At 41.0% G+C, this 27328-nt stretch overlaps 1 protein-coding gene across 2 annotated transcripts in view; it reads left to right on the top strand.

Annotated features, from left to right (window-relative positions):
- The first annotated feature begins 1474 nt into the window (after positions 1 to 1474).
- Positions 1475 to 27328, top strand: part of SCRN1 (secernin 1) — a 37688-nt gene continuing 11834 nt past the window's right edge. The window contains exons 1-3 of one of the 2 annotated variants that reach the window (XM_065628885.1): positions 1475 to 1555; positions 12478 to 12637; positions 23944 to 24125. In XM_065628885.1, the coding sequence (XP_065484957.1) occupies positions 12479 to 12637; positions 23944 to 24125 (341 nt within the window). In that variant the 5' untranslated portion in view covers positions 1475 to 1555; position 12478. The other variant, XM_065628887.1, reaches the window with a different exon arrangement.

Raw genomic sequence — 27328 nt, 5'->3', positions numbered from 1 at the left:
CATGTTTGTTTTCCCAAACCAGAGCTGTTTAACTGGGTAGCCATGCACCTGCATGGTCACACCTAGCAGTGGAATGATTTTCAGCTCTCTGTGGAGGCGCAGGTTGCGTGTTGAGGATAATGCATGAGACAGCCCCATTTGGGTGGGTTTGGCAAACAGAGCATGGCCAAGGCACGCTGTGCTATACACGGGGGCTGAGAGGGACAGTCGGTGCCACGCGGTGCTGGTGCTCTTGCACCCAAAGAGCTGAGAGGTCCCCAGGGGTTCAGTCACTGGAGGCGCAGCAGCCGCCGTGATGCTTCGCACGCAGCCAGTGGAGAAGACCCTGATCGCGAGGTCATCCTCTCAGCTTTGCAAAATCTGGTGGACTCCTTATCTGGTGGTTTGACTGGTTAATGAGGCAGCCACATTTTAAATTACCTGATTCACTTTCTAGACTTGTCCTGTGTGTGAGACAGAGGAACTCAAGTTATCCATCCAACTATATAACTAAAACCGAACACATGAGCCCCTTCACTTCCAACACTTCAAGTGCGGGGAGCATTTATTGGTCTCCAAAAGGGGTGGAGGGATGACACACACACCACTCTCCACCACGCGTGGGGAACATGGACAGCTCTTCTTGGCGCTTTTCACATCCTCATGCATTAGTGGCCTCTGCCTCGGTGTGGCCTTTGGGGGTACACACACCCACGTAAGAATCACAGAATGCTGGGGATTGGAAAGGACCTCGAAAGATCATCCAGTCCAATCCTTCTGCCGGAGCAGGAACACCCAGATGAGGTTACACAGGAAGGCGTCCAGGCGGGTTTGAATGTCTCCAGAGAAGGAGAATCCACAACCTCCCTGGGCAGCCTGTTCCAGGCTCTGTCACCCTCACTGTGAAGAAGTTTCTTCTCATATTTAAGTGGAACCCCGTGTGTTCCAGTTTGCACCCATTACCCCTTGTCCTATCATTGGTTGTCACCGAGAAGAGCCTGGCTCCATCCTCGTGACACTCACCCTTTACATATTTATAAACATTAATGAGGTCACCCCTCAGTCTCCTCTTCTCCAAGCTAAAGAGCCCCAGCTCCCTCAGCCTTTCCTCATGAGGGAGATGCTCCACTCCCTTCATCATCTCTGTGGCTCTGCGCTGGAAAGGCACCGGCGGCCACCACCTCTCGCCCTGAGGGCTGAGGGCGGCTACCAGGAGCCAGGACCGGTGTCCCCGCTGACAAAGTGTGTCGGGAAGACTCCGGGCAAGGGCCGGAACGGCTCTGAGAGAAGGCGTCGTGCCAACAGGGCAGCCAGCCAGCTCCGCTGTGAACCGCCGGGAGCGGGCGGTCCCAGAGGGCCGGAGTGGGGGGCACTGGGGCCGGCCGAGGCGCTGATCCACGCGTGGCGGGAGCCGCTGATCCACGCGTGGCGGGAGCCGCAGCACCGCCGCGCCCTCCGCCGCCGCACCGGCCGGGACTCGCCGCGCGGAGCGGTTCGGCAGCGGCTGCGTGCGCCGCGCCTGCTCCCACCGGCAGGGGCCGCCGCCGCCGGGCTGAGCGGAGCGGGAGGCGCTGAGGTGCGGTAACGGCGCCGGTAACGCTGCGCGGCAGGGCGGCATCTCCCCGGGGCCAGGCTGGTGCGGTACTGCGCGGCGGGGAGGGGAAGGGTACGGGGGCTGCGGGCAGCAACCTGCCCGGCGGGGCTCGCCCCGTTAACAGCGGGCAGCGGTGAGGGAGGGAGAAAGGGAGGGAGAGAGGGGGTCGGCGAGGAGGGTGGCACAGAGCCGGTTTCCCGGAGTCGGTGCGGGCGCTGTGCCCCGGCCGCGCTGTCCCCCGGCGCCTCCGCGCACCTGCTCCCGCGGCGGCGGGAGGCACCGCGCCGCCCTGGGCGGGGGCTGCGGGCACCGCGGAACATGGCTGCCCCGCAGGCCTCCCCCGGCCCGCGGGGCCGGCGAGCCCGGCGGGAGCTGGGCCCCGGTGGTGCGGGTGGGGAGCCCGGGGCCGGGGGGGGACTTGGTGCTCGGGGCTGGCATCGGCAGACGCCGTCCCCGCTGTGCCTTCCAGTTTGAAGCAAGGCTCCCCGATCTCTGTCCTCCCTGGCTGTTCCCTGTATTGTATTAGCCGCTGCTTTCCCTTCTGCTCTTTAAGAACCCGGTGTGGGTTGTGTACCCTCATTTTTAAAATTTTTTTTCTGAAGGTGCCTTTTCGTCTAGTCACCTTGAAATCTAGGTGCCTTCATGTGCGTTTCTAAGCATACTGTTACGCTCAGGTAGATACGTGATGGTTTCATTTACTTGAGCAGGTTGATGAGAAGACATACCCTCCTGCAAGAGTCTGCAAACCTGAGATCTCTGTTTGTGCTACTGTAATAATACTAGAGGCTATGATTAACCTACTTCTTTTTTTTTTAATACATTTTCTCCAGTACTGGTAATTAGAGGCAAAAAAAAAAAAAAAAAAATTAAACCAGCATCTCAAACAGAAGACACCTTTGTTAGTGCCCAGATCCTATGAGTGCACATATGTATAAATCTGTCCCTGTGAAAAATATCCTTAGAACTGAGTAAAGCCATCCATACCTGTAAGATATGAAACTTTAGTAATCCAAGAGAAGTGCTTGTGCGGCAGTACACCTGGTAAATTCTGTGATGCAAACTATCTGTGTATGCTAAATTTACTCAGTAGTTTAGAAGATACATGAATTCGTGGGAAGTGGAGTGAGTGACTCATTGGTTGTAGACTATTACCGTTTCAACTATTGGTCTAAAGCTGTTATAGAATTAGGGATTTAAAGAATCTCTAAGCATGCTGGTTTGTTTGTAATATGCACCCTAATGCCTCCAGCCAAACAAAAAGAAATCTCAAATCCCCAGTCATACATATTTAGGAAGTTGATCTCTGTGAACACACGACTTCCACTGCTTTGAGGTGAATCAAGACTGAAGTTAATGTAAAACATTTATAGTGCTGTGAATTTTACCAACCAGTTTAGATCCCAGAGCATATATAGACAGTCTAAAAAGACAGGTATTGTATGGAGGCAAATGGGGATGGAAGTTGTGTATTGATGTGAGTAGGCTTTGTCTGCCCCAGAAAAGTATTTCTGATGCTTAGAGTTTGAGTTTTTTATGGTAACTCCCTTTTTTGGAAGACATTTGTGACGTTTTTTCCTAGTAAAATAGGGCATATCTTAAGCTCCATTTGTTTACTCTTACTGCATTTGGTATTTTTTGGTCAAGGGTACTGAATGTGGCTTTCTACCCTCCTCTTCAAAAGTTGTCAGCCATGGATGCTTTATGAAGCTTGCGTGTGGGAAAGTGTACTAGTTTATGCTAGAAGCCTCCAGAAAGAATTTCTTTATTTATTATGGACTTGAAGAGTTGTGGAGATGGACATTGTTCCTATAGTGTATTGGCCTTCTCTTTCTCTAAATTAAGCAGATTGAGGAATTGCACAGAATTGCTACCTACACACCTGCCTCCCTGTGAGGTACCCGAATTGCTGGTTTCTGCCACACTATGTTGTGTTACATCCTGACGTTTACAAAACTCTGTTGCTAGTATTGCTACATTTGCTGTTGGTTTAAGTAATATTTTAAACTAAACAGAGATTTCCAATGAGATACTTTGCTTTTTGTTTTACCCCTTGCTAACATAATCATGTTGCTAACTTGAAATGACTACCAGTCAGGGTGCATTAGCTGGTTGTATGTGGAGGTGGACAGTCAAGACCCAACTGAACCGCCAAACTGGATTGTGCTGGCTCTTTGCAAGGAGGAAAAGCTGCATGGTTAAGTATTATGCAGCAGTTTGCAACTTTTCATTATGAAGCTGTGTGTTGTACAAAGATGCTTTAAATGCCAGCAGCTCCCGACAAGGTTCTCTGCCTCAGTGACAGAAGCAGGAAAAGCAGGTGCTCCTGTACAAAATGGAGAGTGAGTGTTAGAAAAATCACTTAGACTGCAGGCTGGTATTGCAGCTATAAAAGGAATAGAGTTCTGTCGCTGCTTGGAGACTTAATTAAGTGCAGTGACATCCACTCAGTGAAAAGTCTGTATAAATAAAGAATTTGCCCTGTATGCACAGCCTGTGATGGAAATGAGGTTGAAATCTGTTGTCTTCTGGATGACTGACCCTGATTTTTTTTTTTTTTTTCCCCAATAGAGCTATGTTTTCATTAACATAGTTCAGATTACTTGAGGCATAAAATAAGATCCTATCTTCTTTTCAAAGATGCGTACTTTGAAAGGTTGGACAAGGATGTATTAGACAATAAAAATAGAACCAATGGGTCAAGGGACTGTAAACTTTTTTAACGGCTGATATCTTACCATTTGTTAGGACTTTAAATGCAGAAGAGTTTTACCCTGCTCATTTGATGGCCAGTATCTAATTTGTTAGACAGTCTTAAGAAATCTGGCAGCTGTTGCCAAGAATATTCCAAATTTTCCCACATACAGCAGCAGAAATATTTTCGGTTCCTTCCAGGCCTATTATGCATTTGCTCTGTTAAGTGACCAAAGAGGGTGTACTGCTTAGGAAAGCTTTGAAGTACAACTTGATTTGATGCCTATGTAGGGAATTGCTACTTCTTGTAATTCAAAAATAAAAGTAAATTTACTGGAGAAAATGACCATCCATCCCAAATCTCTGAATAGAAATTTGAGATGTTGCTCATTTTGAGCAAATTCTTAAGAAATTTTCAGCATGTTGTTAATACACAGAAAAAAGGAGAGAGAGAAGAGTTGAGTATGGCTTGCTAAGTTTCAGCTGTTGATAACTCCTATTAGATGTCTGCTCAGACACAACTTAGACGGACAGAGTCAATCAAAGTTGAGTGTGGCACCTTCAAGTGGTAAATTGGTATCATCATCCATTGGTGGTAAGGAAAGAGTCAAACAGCTTGAGTAAGGTCTAATAATGAAATGTCCAAACTGTAGAGACATGGAGGTCTGACATGGTTTTGTGCTTTCTATTCAGGAACAGTCTCTGCTTTCTAAATTCTTAATAAATGCAACCTTCCCCTCTCCTGATAAGTCGTACATTAAAACTGTCCAAATTGTCAATTAAAAAAAATAACCTTTCAGTGTTTCCTAAGATGGGAACAATATATTATTGTGCCTTTCAGTTTGCTGTCTTTGTTCTGTGCCTGCAGCTGAATGAATTATGCTTTTCATTTCTGTTTTTGGAAACATTGCTTTTCTGCAGGATGCAGAGATCACATGTCTCTATGTGCATAAGACATGAAGCTTGATTTGTAAATGGAAATACAAGATTGTTTCAGGCACAGGAAACATCTTAATTTGAAAGTTAAAATACAGGGTCAAACCCAACAACTAAACCCTGAACAAAGTTTTCATAGTTGTATCTGACCTTTCACCTGCCACATTAAAAATATGGAAGAGTTAAGAATAAATGATGTGTGTCCTGTTCGATATATTTTTCCCTTCTTACTGACACAGTCTTGATCCAAATCTGAGGATCCTTGTTCAGATGCCCTGTTTTTCATTGTAAATGTTTCTTGCAGGTTAGGTCACTTAGCCTTTCTGGTAGCAATGAAAACAGATTTATTGAATTCTTTAAGCATTATTGAAATAGTTCAGAAGTATTAGCACAGCTGGGTTTCTGTTTTGTAAAAGCCAAAAATATAGTGAGGAACAGTCATCCTTTAATACAGAGAAACAAGTTGAGTGTTTTTGTAAAAAGGTTTAATGTGCTCTCTGGACTTCAAAAACAGCTCAAATCTCTTTTGTAATATAAATATTAAAGAAAATGCTGTCATCATAGAATCATTTTGGTTGGAAGACACCCTCAGGATCATTGAGTCCAACCATTAACCTAACCTAACTCTAGCACTAACCCATGTCCCTAAGAACCTCACCTATGCGTCTTTTAAACACCTCCAGGGATGGTGACTCCACCACTTCTCTGGACAGCCTCTTCCAATGCCTGACAACCCTTTCTGTGAAGAAATTTTTCCTAACATCCAATCTGAACCTCCCCTGACACAACTTGGGGCCATTTCCTCTTGTCCTATCACTTGCTACTTGGGAGAAGAGACCAACACCCTCCGTGGTACAACCTCCTTTCAGGTAGCTGTAGGGAGCGATAAGGTCTCCCCTCAGCCTCCTTTTCTCCAGGCTGAACAGCCCCAGTTCCCTCAGCTGCTCCTCATCAGACTTGTGCTCTAGACCCCTCACCAGCTTCCTTGCCCTCCTAATCGCCAGGATGCACTCAGAACATACCAGCAAGGAATTTAGCAGCCTCTCTGTTTCTAGTACTCGAAGCACCTGTTCCAGATCAGCTTTAATTTGAAGAAACCATGCAAGTGAGGGTGGAAAAATTAGGCTATATGATCAGTAACACTAGTGTTCTGAGCAAACTGCTGTGGATGTTTGAGATGAAACCTCAGTGTTAACCCTCCCACCCTTGGTTTTGTGGACACCAACACGTTTTGAAAACATGATGTTGATTGTCACCAGCATTAACTATAGGTTATCTAGGACAATCACAGATGGGCTTGAAAAACTGAGAGTTAGGAGAGCTTTAGACTTTTGCTTGTACAACACTTTGGTTATGTCGTTGTTTCAGAAAGCTCAACAGTTACACCAACAAAACTATTGAAGACAAACTTAGAAAACATTTGAAAGATGAGTTTGTGTGATGTATCTATGCAACCTCACTAAGCTGAATGAAAGCAAAGTGTTTTCATGGTTCCATACATCCTGGAAGACTTCCTAGCATAGCTATGCTGAGGAATGAATGCAGCAATTATGCTTCTAGGTGAAGGTTTGACTTGATCAAGCTGAAGTTTTGCCAAAATCATGAATCAAATCATATCAATATAAGGCAAATTTTACAGGTAAATTCTGCTCATAGTAACATGAGGTGAATGCTTTTCTGTTGTCAGTGCTGCCGACTTGGTCTCACTGAACTTTTCTTCCTTAACGGCTACTTAAGTGTTGATTTCTTATGAAGAGGAGCTGTAATGGTGGTAGCTGACATCTCACGTAATGTCTTTTACTGGTCTGGTATTGCTTTACGTGATGGTGATTGGGTATTATTAAATTTTTAGGCAAGAGGCTGTATTGGTGCAGAAAACAAAAATTTTGCAGAGTATTAAGGGCAGGACTGTTTGTACATGTGCATCACTTAACAGGTCCAAAATGGTGCCTTGTCAGGAAAGGAGGAGCTCTACACATAGGCATAGCTACTTCAGAATTTTTTCATTTGGTGTAAATCTTAATTAACATTAACAATAAATCTTAATTGACATTTCAGAAACCTCAGCTAACCAAGCTTATATTAAAACCAAAGGGGTTTTGCATGTTACTTTAGGGGCATCTTTAACTTTTCTAGAGAAAAAGTTGCAGGGCGTTGAGTTAGCAGCAATTTTAAAAGTGCGAAGCGCAAATATTGGTTCAGTTCACTAAGCATGAGTTAAATTTCAAGACAAACCCATTTTTGGACCCTGTTTTCTCACACTAATCCTTTTTTATTGCCCACTGCTTCCTAGTGAGTGCTGCACTTTCATTATAAGCCTATTGTTTGGTTTTCCAATTGAAATGAAAGACAGAAAAGAACTTGCTATTGCCAAAAGCAGTTTTACAGTTTTAGAAATAAGCTTTGGAATTGCTTGAACAATAAGTTATTAGAAGAGCTTCAAAACCTAATAGTTCATAATATTGGATTTTTGCTTTTAGTATTTTTTTAAATAAATAACACATAGCAGCTATGAAAGCTACTGATGGCAACCCAGCTTTCATGTAGTTTGTAACTCTGTAAAACTTATAATTACTTTGTGCTTAATGTCTTCAAGGTATTTTCACAAACAAGGAAAATAAGTTGACTTGAAAAGAGTTTATCTATTTGATATGGGAGGCTGAAGTTATCTTTCTGAGAAGTAATTTTATTGTAGCAGTCAAATTCTTGAAATTTAGAAAGGATTATTTCAGTACCAAATCGCAGCTTTCAGAGAAGCAGTACAGGGTTATTCTGGAAAACAACAACAACAAGTCTTGAGCAAGTCAGTATCAAAATCTTCCTTTCTCTAGTTTGGACTCTGACTTGCAAAGCTCGGAGTGCTTTGTTGTGGGTACATCGCTAATTCAGTTTTCCTGAGTCAGGAGCAAGGCTCCGAGACACACTTGAATAATTGATGCCTGGCCCTGTTTTCCTAGGAGCGTGGCTTCAGTCTCTGACAGTCGTGTGTTCGTGAGAGGAGGATGGGATACTGCAATCTGTCCCATGTGCCAGTTCCTATAACAGTATTACTTGTCTATTCCTTTCTTTTATAAGTGAAAAATGACATCTAAATGAAGCTTTCATTAGATTGTCACAACCTTTATATATAGACTTAAAGAATAGCAGTTTTAGTCCTCGTTGACGACCCTTGAAAGTCTGATAGTGGACAAATTTTGACGTGAATAGTGCACGTTGTTCCAATTAGAATTCATGGCCCTTCTTAACACACGTTATGTGTAAGATCCTCATACTGTGAAATGGAAAATACTGTAGAGTGAAATGTTCCGCATCTTGATATTTTCAACCTCAAGATCGCTTTTTTATGTATGTCAAGATTTATGGGTTCATTTTCTTGAGGTGGAGGTAGGCAACAACTTGTTCACTCTATTTCAGGAGTATAGGGATGTTCAGACGTGTCTATAAAGCCTGAAAATTGTCATACCTTTTGCTTCACATTGTGATGTTTGGAGCCAGACATTGCACGGTAGATGTTATTCCTTTCTTTCTGCATCAAAGTACTTAAGAGCTCATCTGTTTTACCATTGACTGTAATGGTGATTTGTTCATAGAATTAATTTGGTTTGACAGTCTCTACATGAAATTTATCACAATGAGAGAAGATCTTAATAAAGGAACTTGTTAAACAAAGCTTTTTCATAGTGTCAGAACACAAATTAAGCTGAGTACCATAGTAACCAGGAGACTCTGTAAAAAATATGACCATATGCAATATTGCATCTGTGCTGTAGAACATTTTTGTCAAATAAAAAGATAGCAAGTGGAGTATATTACCTTGTGACTGTTGCTTAGAACAGCTTTTCCAGTCTTTGTGCCCACCGTGATTCTAGGTCACCCAAGTGTGATGCCTGTTAACTGCACAAAACTGCAGCAGTTATTATGTAGTGGCATAGCATGACGTACAGCTTTTTGTCTATTTCTAGTGCTTTCATAGCCTGAGTGGTTTTGGGTATAGCCTATAACAGGCTGTATGGTCTCTGTTTTTCTTAACTTGTGGTGGCCCATCCATAAGTGTAACATTCTGCAATGAAATCTAGGGCCTGTTGACATACAGTGTAGGTTTACCTCTGTCTACACCAAAATGTAGGTGTGAGGTATGATCTGTTGAGAAAATCAGGCCTGTATGCTAATGTGCTCCATGGTAAAAAACTGGCTGTGAATGTGCAACAAGGTGTTCCTTGAGATGTATTTGCAGTCATTTCCAGTGTTTTCTAAGGTTTTCAGGATTGCCTGTCATTGAAGGAGCAGATGATTTGTGGGGAAAAAAAAAAAAGACTAGGGATTAACAGTAGGTGGTTTTGTAAGTTAATGCGATGTGTCAGAGATACTGTGAAGGAGGAGTATTCTGTTCCTCCCATAGATGCTGTATGGTGTAGAGTCAGGATGGTATCTAGTGAGAGGGCAAAGAGGTGGCAAATGCGTGAAAATGAGAATGAGGACAACCTGAAGTTGAATCAAGAAAAAAGGAAAATGAAGTAGTCAAGTAGAAAAGTCCTGCTTAGGCAGCTGTTAACAGACTGCTTTAGTTACATGATGGAGGAAGACAAAGTTCAGTGGTGTTCTGAACAAACATAGGTTGTGGGTGTATCTGAGAAAATGCCATCCTTGCCATATTTAAAATGAACCAAATAAGGTTCTAGGAAAAATTACTACCTAGCAAACTAAGTAGATTTAAACTGTAGTAGACTGCTAGCTAGCTTCCTTCTCTAGAAATGCAATTTACAATCCCCGTGCCAATTCTCACAAGAATCATGTTTTCAGCACAAGCTTGTAACGTTCAGCTTGCAGTGTTGAACTGTTATATACCCCCCTGTATAAAATACAGTGTGTGTTCAAGTGAACTCTAGTTATTGAGTAGTTTACTCACACTTTCATGTTTTAAAAGTGGTACCAAAATGGCAATTTGTTTTTCGTTCAGTAGCTGTTGATATATTTAAAGGGAAGAATCAAAAACCTCACAAATACAAATGAGCCTGCTTTGTTCCAAGGAGGACTTAAGACTCAGTCTGTAGGTATGTAAAAGTCTGCCTCACGTACCTCTCGATTCATTCAGTAGCACAGTGCTGAAGCATTCCTTCCCATCTTTTTAAGCCCACCTGTCAATATGTTTGGTATGCAAGTTGAAGAACTTGATGTGAAGAAATTAGTACTGTGTATCACTTCAACCTTTCTTTCTAGGCTGTTGGATGTCTAGGATCTTTCTGCTGCCTTATGTATTTTAAATAAATCCATTTAGTTTGTGTTTAGGATAAAGAAAATATTTATTTTGAACACTGAGATCCACAGTAAGCTTACAAGTTATTCAAGATTTTGGCTGGTCTGGCAAGGCATCAGAAGACAAATTTAGAGCACTAAATGATGACTTACCCGAAGGTAGATATGAACTCTTAGGGTGCTGGAAAGCAGTTATGTTGACATCACCAACAAGGCAAAATAAATGTACGTAGTCAGAATAATTCATAACAAAATACTAAATGGTTTCATTAGTGATGAAGCTTGGGCAATGCTCTGCATGGTGTATTTCAGTTTAATCACTAATGCTCTCGTGACTTGCAAGTGATAATTGGCAATTGAAGTGGGGCTTTGTCTTGGTGTCTGTCTGCAAAACACTCATCTAGAACCAGTAATGTACAGAGACTTACTGGCACAATATGCAAGTCTGCAGGTAGGTGTCCTCTGCTGGGTGTATTTTATCAGCTGAAGTCATTCCAGCTTACACCTTTCTCACTGGTCAAACCCGGGCTTGTATAAAGGGGTTGGTTTGTTTCCTAAGGCATACACAACTCAACTGGCTGATTATTCTTGTGTATAATCTTGCCTAAATTAAAAGGTCGTATGAGTTCCCTAGACAATTCATCACTGCACATTTTGTTGGTAGAGGACACCTTTAATACACGTTCTCTTGAAGTTTTTTTGCAAGGTCGAGCATCAGTGTGACCTGTTCATAATCTATAGGCAAACCCTTAAGGATTTTCTTCACAAACAATTATCACTTTATGGGTTATAGCCTTTATCCAAAAGGCATTCTTTCTTTGGTTTAATATTCAAAGCCTGCTATTGTGTGAGAAGCGTGTGCTCAAATGGTACTGCTTTAAAAAAAAAATAAAAAGTCAAATTTGAATGGTTTGAAAGATGTCCAAGTTAATGATCAAAACCAGCCTTGCACACCCCCCCACCCACAGCATTGTCTTTCAAATAAACTAGCAGCTTTTGAGGGAAAACTTTTGATTGTAGTGGTTGTTTCTAAGGAGTCCAAATGTGTGCAGATATTTTTAGGTTTTCAGGATATCATGAAGGGAGAAAGGGAACATATTTGTTCATTTGTGGGGCTGGAATTTGTGATGCAACAATAAGATCTATGAAGAAATCTCAAACATTTGTGTTGAGTGCTATTTTAAGAAGCAATAAACTTCCTTTTTCTTTCGTAGGTGTATGTGACAGAAGTTTCTCTGAATGGTGGGAAAAATGTCAGATATGGCATGTACAGAAGACCACCTATAGTAGTGTCATAGTCCTGAAACCGTTTACATTTTTTATTAATATATCGTCATTGCAAACACTTACTTTAAAGACTATTCACATTAGCCTGCATAAACAAATAAACTGCAATCAATTAACTTTAAGCAAGAGCAGCAATGCAGACAAACCACAGAGGAAATAAAGTGCAATTAGTGCTTCAGTCTCCCTCTAATCTGAGTAGATAAATTGATGGACAGTTTTTTATATAATTGTATCTATCTTTGTTCTGTTTCTAGTTACACCATTGTCTTCACTTTGAAATCCCTCAGACATGTTTTCTCTTTCCTTTTGAAAGATTTTAAACTGCATGGGAGCAGAGAGAGTAAATGATTTAAAATTATTCTGTCTCTGCACTTGTCTGAGTCAGCAGAATACATCTAGGTCATATGTTCCCGAACAACTCTGGTGCAGAATATATATTTTTTTTCCTTTCTGTGGGGACTAAGTAGAGTCATAAAGGTACAGTCATCTTGCCTTTATTCCTCTTCTTTATGGCCTCACAAGGCTTGGGTGAAAAATGTCTGAAAATGATTGTAATTCTTTTTATTAAATCCAGGTAAGCTGACCTGTTCTTCCATTATCACTGCACAATCAACTGATAGTGGGAATGCATTGTCTCTTAGCTACAACAAATAGCGGTAGACTGAATGATTGTCTAATGCACACAATCAGGAGTTCAGCAAACCCTGCTTCTATTTTTTTTTACTCCTTCTTTCCAGGATGGCTGCAGCTCCCCCAAGTTACTGTTTTGTAGCCTTTCCTCCATGTTCTAAAGATGGCCTGGTGGTGTTTGGAAAGAACTCTGCACGGCCAAGGGATGAAGTGCAGGAAGTGGTCTACTTTGCTGCCGCAGATCATGAACCGGGAAGCAAAGTTGAGGTAAGGGTGAATTGTTACATTCAAACTGTGAGAAATAACAATTATTGGAAGTAATGAATGCTGTCTTGTTTTCTTGTCAGATTGTAGAGTTCTTGTTCCCCTCACTCAAATATTTCTTGAGCAGAGAGGAGACAAGATTTTCGAAAGTTCTAAAAGTGAAACTCAGAATGTAACTTTTTTGTTTAATTGAGAAAAAAAATCTGTGATCTGTACTTTCTCCAGCAGACAGGCTGAACTGTTCACATCTCGGATTCCCGCACTGTGTAGCCTGTCACTTTCGTTTTCCTTTTAAGGGAAAAATATCCTGGCTAACTGGAACTAGAAGCAATTTTTCAGGGTTTGTCATTTGCCATATGAATTGTTTTCATTCATGGTTGTTGACAGTTGTAGGGGGGCCTGACTATGCTAGGCATGTTGCAAAACAGGTACCCAGAAATCTCTGCCTCAAAGAACTTGTGCTTTAATAAGGGAATGTGAGATGAGGAAAGCAAGAGCATAAGCTTTGTAAGCCAAGCATAGCTCTTGTACCTACAGTTGGCTTTGATGACATGTTCTGCAGCTGAGGCACCTGCATCATGGTCAGTTTTCAGTGCTGTGGCTTCTCTCTGAATCCAGGCCGGATGTGGAGTCCTGAAGCTAGATGTTGATGCCATGGATGCAGGTTGAAAGGAACCCTGCTGGAAGTAACTTTAGTTATAGTCTGTTAACTGCAGCTTCACTTGAATGACAGGACAAATGAAAGGATAAGGAGATGTGGAAGGGTGAAACAAGGGGACAAGTGAAACAAGAAGACAGGAAGAAGGGAAAGTGTGCAGCAAAGGTAGAATGAAGAGTGTGAGACAGCAGAAGGAAAGACAAGGGCTGGTGGGGATAGCCTTTTTAGCAGAGGACAGAGAGCCTGATCTGCACTGTCAGGAGCTTTTAGAGTCCACAGTTTCTTGCTCTGGCTGGGAACTGTAAAGCAGGAGCTGTGAGGTTCCCTGCATTCAGCTTCCTCCTGTCCCTGTGGCTGTGCAGAAGGCTGAGGACACTAGATGTTCTGCACCAGGCTGGTCCTTTATAGATATAATTGTCGCTTCTCCAGAAGAGATCCTAAGGCCAGTGCTGGTTTTAATTCTGTCTTTTAAGTAGGACAATTTCGACGTTTTGGAGGATTTGTTGCTGTTCTTCCTAACGGTTAATGTTCTCTTGATTCCTGTTGCTACCAATATCTGGTACAACTCATACATTATTAAATGGTTTAATCTTGGGTATAAAGAAGTGCTCTTCCCCTGTCCAAAACCACTAATTGCTGACAGTTGCAATGCTGTATTGGGAGCACTGTTGTAGACCTGTACTAGTATACAGAATGCAAGTGTGACAATAAGACAAGAAGAAAACTTAAGAGCAGGTGGGGTTTTTTTAAATAAGCTTCTATTCATAGAACTGGAAATGAAAAAAAAAAAAAAAAAGTTCTGTTATTGTGGAAGAAGAACTTCCAAAAGCTGCTCTGGAGTGTTTGTGTCCTGAAAGGAGAATACTTTGTAAGAACTTAATATTAGAGCAGTTGATTCTTTTGGTCTCTTTGCCTTGTATCTTATTCTTTTATAAGATTGTTCTAATTTGTTCAAGGGTATAATTAAGCCATATATAATCTATTATGATCCCTCTCCCATCCCATGATTAACCAGTTTAATGCCTTTTGTAGAATTCAGTAATAAATTGGTCTCTTTTGCCAGTCCTTCTGGAAGCAGGGAGCACAGTCCCTTTGCGTAGCACACTACAGTTTGTAGATTTATTCTGCTAACCAGTATCTGCAAGCCTGCCCTTTAAATGCTGAATCTTTTTTTTTTTGAATTAAAGTTTGTTGCAATGTGGTGAAGGTGCACTTTTAGACAAGGGATTGGAGTGGGCTGAGAGGCTTAAGCCCTAATTAGATGGGCACTTTGGTTTCTGCTAGTCTGTGCTACTGCATAACTCTTCATTAGCTAGCCTGAGGTTTTACAACTACAGTGGTGTACAGAAACATACAGGCTCCAGATGTTTAGATGTTTACTGAAATTCTTCCTCTTTCCTCCCAGCCCACAATAAAAACATCTTCAGTTACTTTGGGTGTAGTGCAAGCAATCACTTATCACTGTATCTTTGTCACACTCGGCACTAAGCTGGTTAAAACAAGATAATTGGTTTTTTGGGTCTTAAGGCTGTCTGGCAGCTTCTCACAGCCCTTTATCTGCTCTCCTTTGGACAGACCTAACCATAGATTTAGTTGTTAGTTTTTCTTTAAAGTTCAAGGGTTTTTTTCCATCTCCAGAGAGAGAGAGCATGTGTTCAGACAAGTCTAGAAAATATCAATGTTCTAGAATAATTCTCGTTAGAAACAACGCTTTTAAAACATTTTCTTTACAAACTGGCCACTTCAAAGGTCTTTAAAAAGTATCATAATAAGACCCTTTTCTATGAGAATTGTGAAAGATTAACTGAATCAATAAAATCTCTACAATCCATGTTTTAGGCTGCTAAATTTGCTTCTAGATTTTCATGTTTTATGAACTTAAAGACACTAGTGAATAAGAAGTTTGCAATTTCGAACATGCTAACTCTCTGGGATAGAAGAAGAGAAGTAAGATCTTCCGTTTTTGCTAATAAGCTGAATTGTATGTATTTCTCCTACTGTAGGGATGTGTCTAAGACTACTCTTGTTTTACAACAAATGCGTACTTACCTAAAGGCAGAGCTTGAGCAAATTGTGTTGATTCCTTGTGAACTGTTAGTGGTACCTCTAAAAGTTAATAAAAGCTTTAAGGAAGGGCTTGAGTTCATCTGCTTTGTGTTTTTAAAGTAGCAGGCATGCAACACGATATCCACCTTTTAAGCAAACTTACTGAGTTATCAGAGATGTTTAGGTAATAGGGGGAGTGAAGAGGAATGTCAAAGCTTCTAGATGTAGCCTTTGACATATTCAGGGTTATTACTTTTTTCTTTAAAAGTTGTGGAAAATGCCAACAGTTCAGTTATCGTTAGGTGGGGTTTTTTTTGCTACAGCTTTCCTTCTGTTGCATTTTAGAAAACTAACTAAAGAGGTCTGAGAAAATTAAACGTATGATATTTTGCAAATAGAAAAATATGGTTCACCAATTTCATGCTACTGCTTTTCTAAGTCAGTAATCCTTTGTGCCTGAGACTAAATATTCCATTTTATCATTCTAGTGGTGTTTCTTTTTTTGCCAAACAAACAGCTTTTCTCTCCATTCCGTATTGTACATTTGCATTGGTTTCTTATATTAGATACATGATTTGTTACCTTCACTGGGCAGTGATGGTGGACTTGCTTTTCTTTATAATGTATTCTTTGCAGGTAACGTAATCCAGTGTGTATCCAATTTTGATTACTCCTGTGTGACTGTCACTCACATTCCAAACTTCTGTTAAGAGGTGATTTTCAACACACTAACGACATGGGTTGTTTTATAAGACTCTCTCAGAAAGTCTGTATCCTACTATGTTCTGTGGTGCTTGTGCAAATGTGGTAATGCACAGTGTTGCCAAAAATGGTGCAGAAGTTCAGGTAGATTATCGCCCTACAGGAATCAGGCAGGCTGTGCTATATAGCTATCAGCTAGTTTGTGGCAGGGCCTTAAACAAGGGAATTCAGCAAATACTGCAAGCCATTTGGAGCTTGATCTTTGTGGTTCAATCTACCAGACAAGTAACCCTGCAGCTAACTCATCAACATAATTCCTTCCCTCTGTGTCAGCAGGTTCCCAAGACCCTGAACAATGGGGCTTTTCATAAAGGTCTGTTCTCTGTGTGACAACTTTCTCTAAAGTTTGTCCTTGTCTTGCATTGTAATTTTGCAGCGGCAGATGCTAATCAGCATCTCCTCCTTGTTGTAGTGGTCAGTCTCATAAGCTTGTGCGTGCAAGGGAAATACTGCTGCCTTAAGCATAAATAGGGTTCTTTTTTGAATTCCTCTACTAAAAGTGTGTTCTTTTCCCCCCCCACTGTGGATTTTAAGAATTTTTCATGTGTTAGTGAGAATTCTTGTCAAATGAGTTTTAAGATGCAAGCTTCTCTGTCTTATTTTTAAGATAGATTTCCAGGTGGATTTTTTTTTTCAAATCAGCCTCCATTTCTTCTAATTTGATCTGTTTTCTGTGATTTGAAAATAGTCATGGTTGCTTGCTTCAGTGTAGAGCTGTAAAAGCTCTTTTATCTTAATCGCATGCAACTTCTTATGAAGGGAAAAGTGAAAGGGGGAAAACAGAAAGGATGGTCTACAACAAAGTCTATCAAATTATGGAATGTGCACAATTTTTCTAATATGTTAGTATTAAACACTCTTCTGGGCTTAAAGCCAGCCCTCTGTGGGGTAGGAGGAATTTTGTGTTCTCTAAAACTTTGTGCCACAGTTATGCCTTAGTTGTTTTTCTTGTTTGTTTTTCTCTCTCTTTTTTTTTTTCCTTTTTTTTTTTTTTTAAAGATACTGCCCCACCTCCTCCTGCTCTGAGTTTTGAGAGGAGTGGTAAGATTTTTTGCTGTGCATTGGTCTGGGCACTGCAGGCACAAAAATTCGTCTGGATCGAACTGAGGGCTCTCTGGTTTTGCAAGATACCTATAAAGCTTGGAAGGTAGACTTTGACTGTATTAAAATTGGCTTTGTATTACCTGGAGGTATCTTCATTCTGGTATTTGTAACGCAATCGCCAGGCATTATGCCAGTGATGCAGTTTAGTTCTGGTGTATTTTGATTCCTTCTTATGCCTGTGGTTTGGGTCATCTGCATTATATCTGGGGCTAAGATGTTTGGGAGCTGGTAAGAGAAGCCAAGCGGTAGCTGAATCTGCTGACAACTTGCTCTCTGGGAAGCCTCCAGATTAGACTGACAGTGCCAAACTTACAGTCATTTTACTGCAGCTGGGAGCTGGGACCTGGGCACTCCCACTCCATGGGTAAGTGCTGACTGGCAGGAAACCTTGATGAAACACTAGTGTTTGTGCCCATGATGAAACTTTTCGTTTACTCTATGTAGATAAAAAAGGTTGTAGTCTAAAGGCTTGCAATTCTGAGATAGTTTAGGAAGTTGCTTTTTCTTGCCTCTCAACTGAGACCTGATACCTGGCTGTGTAAGCAGCCTGTCTCATGATGGGGCAGTCCGATGGCTCACCTCAAGCCACCTTGTTTAAGTTGACCTTTAGACTTTGCACAGAGATGGAGGAGAGGCACTCTGCAGGCAGACAGCAACTAATAAAGAGAGAAAGTGGTTTCTGCCTTCAACAGAGTTTATTGCCTGGCTAGTGTGAGCTTTTTCTCTGTTCTGCTCCATTGCAGAACAAATGTGTTTGACTTTGCTTTCCAACACAATGCACGAGCCAGCAGCAGTTTAGAGGTAGAAGCCATAATCTCCTGGATGTTTCTGCCCTCTCAGAGCCTCTGTTTTCACTGCAGGACTACTGTTTGTTTGTTCCTTCTGCTACCAAAACGAACCTGGTTAGCTTGAACTATTTTTTTCCTTAATCTCTTTTCTTTTTTTTTTTCTTTTTTTCTTTTTTTTTTTTTCAGTTGGAACAGAGAGGAAAAGGAGGGAGAGTGTGGAATTATGTGGGGCAAAAAACTGCAAGCTGTCCTGTCTTGACCCAAGCTGTTTACTTGTGACAAAACAGATGTATGAGCAGGCATTTCAAAGTGACCAAGCAAAGAAATCTGTCCTAGGATATCTGGGAGTTCCAAGGATATCTCCATGATGGGGTTTTTGTAACTTCTTTGAAACCTGATTCTTACCATTTAAAAAAATTGAATTTCAGTTTTACTTTTGCTCATCACCTGGGAGACTGCTTGATTTGTAACTTAAAAAACAAGAGGTGAATTCTTGACTGCCAAGTCAACTCTGACATATAGTGTCTCCAGAGAGTGTTCTCAGCCTTGGGTGCCTTGCTGCACTTTGTGATATTTCATTTGTTTAAAGAATTTTATATTTCATTTTGTTGAGCACATCTCCATACTGTGGCTCACATGCCTGAATCTCCTTTGTGGCTTGATAGAGTAGGTCAGAGGATGAGTAGTTCTGCTTTTTGACAGGGGAACTGTTTGGCTTTTTCTAGCTTCTCTAATTGATTTCTAGAATAAAATCTTATCATCCTTGGTCTTCAAGATAAATGACACTGCTAGAGATCAGTGGCATACAGATTCGAATTTTACAGTTATTGGTTTCAATGAATAGAAACAGCTAGGAACAATATGCAAATACAGAAGCTCATGTAAAGTGCACTATGGAAAAAAGCCTGTTCTTCATATGAAGAAGCAGCATTCTCCTGTGGCAGAAATTGGTTTTGTTCTGTATGCGTATACTTAGTAATGCTGCTGCTTATATCTGGCTACAACATAGGGATACAAGTACTATTGATAGCATAGTGTACTTTTGAAAGCCAGCCACCTGAGGGTTCATCCTACCACTGGAGAGACTTCTGTTCACCATTCTGGTTTGAGTACGGGACTGCCAGAACTAGGGCTGACTACTGGAGATGTACCTAGGCTAGATTTATCCTGGTGCACAGTTGTCCTCTCTGCTGCTCATAGAAGATACCATGACCCTGCTTAATGGGTGTTGTAAAGTTGTCCAGGTGTCTTTCACTGTATACTTAGTGCTGCTTAGTGCATAAGCAAGCAGTGGTACAGCATCAGCTTGCCATATCTTCTGTATTGCGTGCTACTGCTTTCATACTTTTCAGAGAATGTTTATTTCCGCTCCTTTGAGCTCTATTGCATTTGTTCCTAAGCAGCAGAAGAATTATCTGTAAAACACATTCTACTAGACAGATCCACAGGAGATGGTCTGAAGTGCTTTCTTGAACAACCATGTTCTAGCTTTCCAGTCCTCCACCATGGTGAGAGGACTCAGGTAGCCCTTGTCACCTGTGCAATTGCTTCTCCAGACAGTTCCAACCAGGCTGTCAGTCTCGTATTGATGGACAGAGAGGCAGCAGTCTGTGAGACTGCCTCATCACATTTTTTGCCATCCTCTCATTTAGAAGGGGTTAAAAGCAGCCATGGTACAACTTCTCAAGTTACCACAGTAGTACAGATATTTTGCCCATTTTCAAATATGTGCTATGACAGTGCTTGAAGCAGTTAAGCAAAGAGTTAATGCCAAGTTAGAGCCCAGATATGATGAGGGGGTGGTGTGGGGGAATCTCTTCTGTAATCTAGAATCTTATGGCCCTTCTTCAAATATAATTTCTTTCTAAAGCATTCCCTGACTATTGCATTTGTTATCCAGGGCTGAAGCCTATGTGATTTCATTGATATTTCATAATGACTTGACTACAGTAGAGGCTGCACAATAGTTTCTTTTCATTAATGAAAGAAGAAATCTCTTGTGCTTATGACTGTCGTGTCTGGTTTTGGAATACCTCCAACATAGCTGCATGCCCTAGCTAGGGTGGGAGGTACATTTGTGCTTTGTGCTATACTTAGAACTGTCTTGATAAGATTCTTTTCTTGATGCTGTAAGTGAAATAAAAGAAACGTCATTAGTTTCCAGCCTGCTCAATTCTCTTTAAAGTTGTTGGCTCCCTCTCTTGTATGTGAAATCTATGTTCTTTCCTTTTATATTTCCTGATGGGAATTTACTGTCACAGGGCATGGTGCCAGTTATGCTGCTTTCAGGGCTGAGTTCTGGCAAATCAATGGAGCCTGACACCACTCACTCGCAGCCTTTGCCACCAAATGTATCAGTATTCTTTTTTTAGCATTCATACTCAAAAGAAAAATGTTAGTGTTAGGAAATGCTGAGGCTGGATGCTTCAGGAATTTTAAAGACAGGATCAGTAGCGAGCAGAATCTCAGCACTGCCTTATGTCTATTTTATTTGTCATTGCCTGGTTTGGCACGGCTCTTGGTAGAACAGGCTGCTATGCTGTTGTGCTGGAGGGATTTGCCAGATCAGTGGGGTGCAGGAGAGGAGACAGAGAGTTTTGTGGGTTTTGCTTGCTTTTGAAATCTTGTCATCATCTGAGCCCTTGTCTCTTGAGATCTAGTGGCCACTGAGTTTTTTTGGTGGATGGTATTGTCTTTCCCCCACTATTTCCTTCTATGTCTGAGCTGTCATAAACATACATTCTGATTTCTGTGGAACAGGTAGCAATGCAAATTCAATGACTGGATTTAGTTGACCTACCTTTAAGATTGATACGTCTTGGTTACAGGTGGATAGCCCAGTTACTCTGTTTTCTGTATGAGGATGTTATTTTAACTGGAAAAGAGTTTTCTGATGTTAAGTGTGTGTGTGTGTTATGAAGAGCAAGAGGTTTATGTTTAAAATTAATAACCTATGGCCTTAATAAATCAGTCCTATTGAGTGCCTACTTTTCTGCTTACTGGAATAAATAATTCTAATGGGAAGGTAAAATCTCATCAAGATTTCTTCATCGTTATCAATAACCATGGCAAAGGATTGTTGAATGATAATCAAGTCAGTGGTAGCTTTACCAGGCCTGTGAGCTACTATCAGATTGGAATGGTTTTCTGTTACTTTGGTCTTCTAAGGCAATTTATTTAAATAAAGCTTGAACATTGTCTATGCATGTGAGTTACTGTATTGAAGCTGAAAATAACCATGTGAAAATATGGTCCATGTTCACTTGTTAGGTTGGAGAATGTAAAGAAGCAATAGAGAAGGTGGCAGCTGTAGTCTGAGGTGCATAGAGAGACCTCTGGATGTTTTCTGGCCTCTGATTGCATAGTTAGAAAGCAAAAGCACTTTTTTTTTTTTTCCCCAGAATGCTCTGGATCTTTCAAGCAGGAGCAAAAAATTTCCTCTTTCCCCTTTCTCAACTGCTGCCGTTGACAACGAAATCTTTATAGTGAATAGCAGCTCTGGAAATGCTTGATTTTGGAATGAGGCCCCAAGTAATAAGTGTTTGGTAGCAAGGATAGCCAGAATATGTTTTGCAGAGAAAATGCAGTCAGCATTTTTTTTAGCCTAACTATCACTTTTCAGAGTGTTTTCATCATTTTTCCTTCTAGAAAATCAAAGTGTCAGTGTAAGCAAGCTTGTATAATAGGGCTATTCAGCCAGGGAATGCTGTGCAAGTGGGGGTTTATCAAGTACTGAGTCTCCTTCACACTGCATCTAGGTTTTGCTTTCTGCTGCAGAATTGAGAAGGTTTGTGTCCAGGCTGACTGCAGGATGGATCCAGATAGTTGAGTACCTGTGAGAGGCAGGGAGCCAAGACTTGTGCTGTGCAGGGCTTGGTGTCTGCCTGGCTGCAGACCTGTCTCCTGACAGCTGCTCTGGTCACGTCTTCACATGTAACGTTGGAAGGTGCTTCGCCTTTTGCTGCTGCAGCAGCAGCAGCTTCTCCTTTGCACATCCAGGAAATACAGTTATTCTCTGTTCACTCACACACATGCATTAAGTGCTTATCCAAACAGCACTGACCTAAAGCTCTGAAAAAAATTTGCACAGAATGTCAAAAATGATATTTGCTTTCTGACAGCTCAGATGGAGAAGGGGGAGTCTTGCTAAGAAATGTCTGCTCTGACGTGGCTTGGTTAGAAAACAAAACAAAGGGTGAACTGTATAAAGTGTTTTTATTAGTCAGATCTTAGCTCCTGGCCAGTGCCAGATGTCATTGCACCTCAATAGATGAGGAATCTGCCTCTGCAGAATCACTGTATCAGTGATTTGGTCGAACAGCTTGGTCAAATATTAGGGATTTTCTCCAACAAATACAGCAGATAAGTCCCTGATGGGGTCTTATTGCCTAAGCCAAAAATCAAAATTAAGCACACAGTAGAAGGGAAAAGCGAAGCATTTTCCTACTTTATTTTTAATTCCTTAGAATGAATGAGTTCCCTACTGCTCCCTTTTTTTATCATGTGTCCTTCATGAGAAATCATCTTACTTCACCTATAATTTGCCTGGTTTTATAGAAAGATGACAGTTTGACCTGTTCGCACATGATTCCTAATGAAGGTGGAAAGCTCATTTCTTGTGTCCTTGCATGGTCAGAGTGAAGGACTCTAAAAATGTCATTTCTAGTTAAAGACGGTCTGTTATACATTTTCATTGCATGCTAGACTAACTAGCACTGTAGAAATCATTGCTCAAGACTGGAGACTCAAGATGATCATGCTGTGTAATCCTTAGAGGGGGAAAGACAGGTTAGGAAAAAAATAATTTCTTACCGCTAATAATCTTGGACTGATTCATTTGGCTTTAGCCTTTAATGTAGACACAGCATTTATTTTCATGGCAAATAACTTTCAGTTTCCAAGTCTATTCTGCTCATCCTGCTCGCTGACCAAATATTCCTCCAGAAAAATGTTGCAGATTACTTCCTGCAAGGAAGATGTTACGAGAGGAATGTTGGACACTAAGAACTGTTTCGTAAATACCACAGAAAGCTTCAGTTTCTTCAAAAGAAAATTCTGTGGAGTTAGATCCTTGAAGAACTTACCATGACCTCAGTAGCAAAATGTAAAGCCCGTTCCTTTGGCTTGTACAAGCCAATGATCTAATGAGGGATCAAGCTCTCTTCCATGCTGTCTGGGAAAACAGTGCTTGTTTTTAAGTCCTAGAGCAAGAGAAAAGTAAGAATATTTGAAAGATAACATATAATTTCTTTCTTTCTTGCAGTTTCAATGACTCCTCTGCAGCCTGCCTTTGTATTTTTGACTTGTCAGAATACATCCACAAACCTCTGATTACAGTAGACCATTTTAAATAGCAGAAATGTCAGGTTTAAGCAAAAACAATGTCTGGGGTTTTTTATTTCTTGTGACTGTTCATCAAAGCATTCCACTAAATCTCTTCAAGTCTTGATATTTTTTTTTTTTTTTTTTTCCCCCCCCTACCAGCAGTCTCAGTCCTGGTAGCAGCTGCACGGGAGGCAGCAAGGCAGAGGGAGAAGCCTCCTAATGTACTTTGTCCAGTTACCATTGTTACACCATGTACTTAATGAAGTACTGGAGATTGTGCTTTGGTGAGATGGTGGAATGGTTTGATGTTGTTACTATGTACAAACATAATCTGTGTTTCTTTACTGGAAAGTACAGTCTGTCTACTGCTGCTTTCCACTGATTCTAGCACTTGAGTTCTGCTTGACTCTTTGAAGCCTGCAACTATCAAGAAAGATGTGTTTTCCCAGACCTTTGCAATATAAGGATGTAAAAGTTCAAACATGACAGTGAAATGTTTAAAAAAATTCCCATCTCATAAGCAAGACATGGACTTTTTAAAAAATAACGTGTCCTATCTGTACATTGAAGCATTAGATAAAGTGCTTGCAATTGTTTTGCTTTTTCTCTTCCTGCTCTCTCTGCAGTGCACATATATTGAGATTGATCAGGTGCCGAAGACTCATGCTGTTGTGCTGAGCAGGCCCTCCTGGCTTTGGGGGGCAGAAATGGGAGCTAACGAGCACGGAGTCTGTGTAGCTAATGAAGCCATCGTGACTAGAGAACCAGCTTCTGAATCTGAAGCCTTGCTTGGAATGGATCTTGTGAGGTGGGTGCCTTGCCGAGCTGTGACCAGCCTTTCAAACACCAAAGGTTTAGATGATGGTGGTCCTGGGTAACAGCTTTGTGGTGTTTGAATTAGGAGATCTGTCTAGGCAGATCTCCAGACACAGCTGAGTTAACACAACATTTGGAATCTGAATTTGGCTACCAAGTATGTACCAATATAAGGTGGGTTCACTAAACCTCGTCTACCTACCCCATGGTCTAGCAGTGACTATTCTGACAGAATAAGAGAAATGATTACATTTTTAGTAAGGAACTGCTAATTTGTAACATCAGATGGCTGTTGTGCCCTTCATTCTACCCCACTTTAGAACAGCCTACTCTGACCTAAAAAGCTTATCCTGGGCTTATAGCCAACTGTAGGCATAAACAGTCTACTATGCCTCACTTCAGCCCATGCATTCCAATGCAAACCATTGCCCTTATTTAAATGCTGACAAACAAACTCCTGTAAGTCTGTTCATTGAAGGCTGACTGCCTAAAAGGCTTGTGCTGCACTGTAAATCTCAACCTGCAGGCTGATCTTGTAGTGAAGAGAATTTAAAGGAGAGTTGGGTGGGGGAAGAAAGCTGAAAATGAAAGAACAAGAGAAAATGGTGCAAACTTCTTGCAAAGAGACAGGCAGCAAAAGTACTCAATTTAGTTGAAGATGGAACAGGACAACAACTGCTTATTTAAGCACATCAATATTAGACCAAGTGATCCTGCTGGAATTTGCCCTAGTATACTTACTGAGCAGGCTAAACCAATTTCAGGTGAATTCTCATTTTTCTTGAGAACTAGTGAAAGATGGGAGAGGTTCTGGGTGACTGGAAAAGGTAAAATGTTGTGGCTATGCTTAATTGAATTATAAAGAGTTGTGGTGATAGATCAGCTCAACCTCAGCTCCTGAAGGGGAAAAAACCCCACTTAAATATGAAGGAGTTGATAAATGTGTAATAGTAACTGTTATTCAAGAAAAATCCTGTCCAACCTTTCTACTTTACTCCTGTAGCGTGTTAACAAATTTTATGGATAGAGGATAGGAAATGGATACCTTGTTTCTTAAGAGGACATTAAAACCTAAGGAGTTATTCTCATAAGCAAGCTAGGAAGCATGAGAAGAAATTGTTGTTAGGTGTATAGCTGCCTGAAACTGTAATTGTAAATGTTCTCTCATGATGTCTCTACAGAAACACAGTATCTGGTTCTAGCTACCATAAATCAAGAGGAATATGAGCCAGTTGGAGACAATGCAGTAGAAATGAGAAATATGATCAGAGATCTGTAGAATCTGACCAATGAGGAAATCATGAGGGAGTCTGGGTTATGTTTCTGTTTGGTATTTTCTCTAAACACTGTATTACTGAAGGAATCTGTGGAGAAGCTGTACCTAGGAGGACTAGTAACTTTAATTGCATCAAGGGAGACTGTATAGACTTGGGAGCTCTTTTAAGACAATGTAGGACAAGCTTTCGTCAAGAAAACAATACGTTAAGTGACTTTCCAAGCTCCACCTTTATTTTTTTCCTCCTACTAGCATTCTTTTGAAACTTTAACAAACCATTGGTTTAGATGCAGTGCTCTACTGATTTTGGTCACTGTTACTGCAGTCTCAAAATACTGATTTACCCAGACTAGCAAATCGGGAGATATCAATGTAACAAGAAACTCGTCATAAAGTACCAGTGATCATCACCTGTAGATATTACCTTCCATCTCTTCCTTCTTATCTACAGAAGAAATTCTCCTTATTTTGAATGCAGAGAGTGCCTGAGGCAAGGAGAACTAGGAATGTGTTGAAGACAACCTCTCTTGTTCCAGCCAAAATGATTCTTTCTCTTACGGTGAAGACTTGGCCAGTTGCATTAAGCGTATGTTTTGGATCACCTCACAGAATAGAGAGCCATCAAGTACAAGATCCATCATATAGCAGCAATGAAGTAGCTGGCACCAGCTCTGCCTGTTTTTACCTATCTGCAGGACAGACTAATTCTATCACTCAGGATTTATTGGAATAATATAATGCAAAAGGCATATATGAAGAAACTTGTAAAATATGCAATTATTTTTGCATTGTTGTCTTTTAATCCCTATATGTTTGTATTATTTCTTCATTCTTTTCATCGCTGGTGCAACCACTTTTTCAGAGCCACACAGAGACACCAATCTTGGCCAGGAGTCAAGAATGCTCTTTAAAATGGTATTAATTTGTTTAACGATTTCTTTCCTTGGAGACATCAAAACTGAATAAAGTAGAATGTCATGATCATGTTTGTTAGTTATTTCATTCGGAAAGTCCGCATCTTTAACTGATACGTGAAGTTGAAAAGCTTAAGATAATGTTGTTTTGACAAGGTTATATTATGCTGCGATAGCATATTGGAGGTACTGAGGCAGTGGATTGTACTAAGTCACTGAAATTTCCTTAATGAATAATTCAAGCTCTCATCTGGGGGTCAAATTACTCAAAACTTTTCTTACAGCTTTCCTTGCAAGGAACTCTGAAATGTGTTAGTGGGAGGGTTATGCTGCAGTTGCCCAGGACGTTGATGCCGAGATAACTGGCAAGACTTACAGTTCTGTGGAGATGAGCTGTGTGGTTGTTGTGTAGGGTGGAATTTTTGCTTTGCTTTTTGCTGCCCCTTGTGACTGACAGGAGCATCCAAACAAAAACCAGTGCCTAGCCCTTTGTTAGATGGAAGTAAATGTAACATTGGAGATGTGCAAAACAATGATCTAAAAGATGCTTCTTTGGCCTGAATCTCTGCTGTAGTTTTGATAGAGAAAGCTGAGACTATATCCATCTCAGAAGGAGAATTTCAGGGAGATGTTACTAAAAGTTTTAGTGTGATGTTATGGCAGGTTTTGATCTAATCACAAGCTAATGGTCATAAACTGGAGACAAGGGGTGGATAATCACTGAATCTAGTGACTAAATGTTCACCAAGGTAGTAGTCAGCTCATTCATTGTGACAGCTCTTGGGGTTGTTCTTAGGGAATAAATAAAATGTGCTCTTGGACTGGCTTTTAGATGATGTCTATGGTATGTGCGAAGACTGGCATCTCTGTATTGCTCTGAAAAAGTAATTGTACCAGTGATGAAAATAATGAAGGAATAACACAAATGCCTAGGGACTATAAATGGAGACAACAATGCAAAACAAGTTTCAGCTAATAAGAGAAACATATGAGAAGGAAAGACTT

The sequence above is a fragment of the Caloenas nicobarica genome, chromosome 2 (genome assembly GCF_036013445.1).
Source record: "Caloenas nicobarica isolate bCalNic1 chromosome 2, bCalNic1.hap1, whole genome shotgun sequence".
Lineage (NCBI taxonomy): Eukaryota > Metazoa > Chordata > Aves > Columbiformes > Columbidae > Caloenas > Caloenas nicobarica.
Note: the sequence above shows the minus strand (reverse complement) of the source record. Positions and strands in the feature narration are given on the sequence as shown.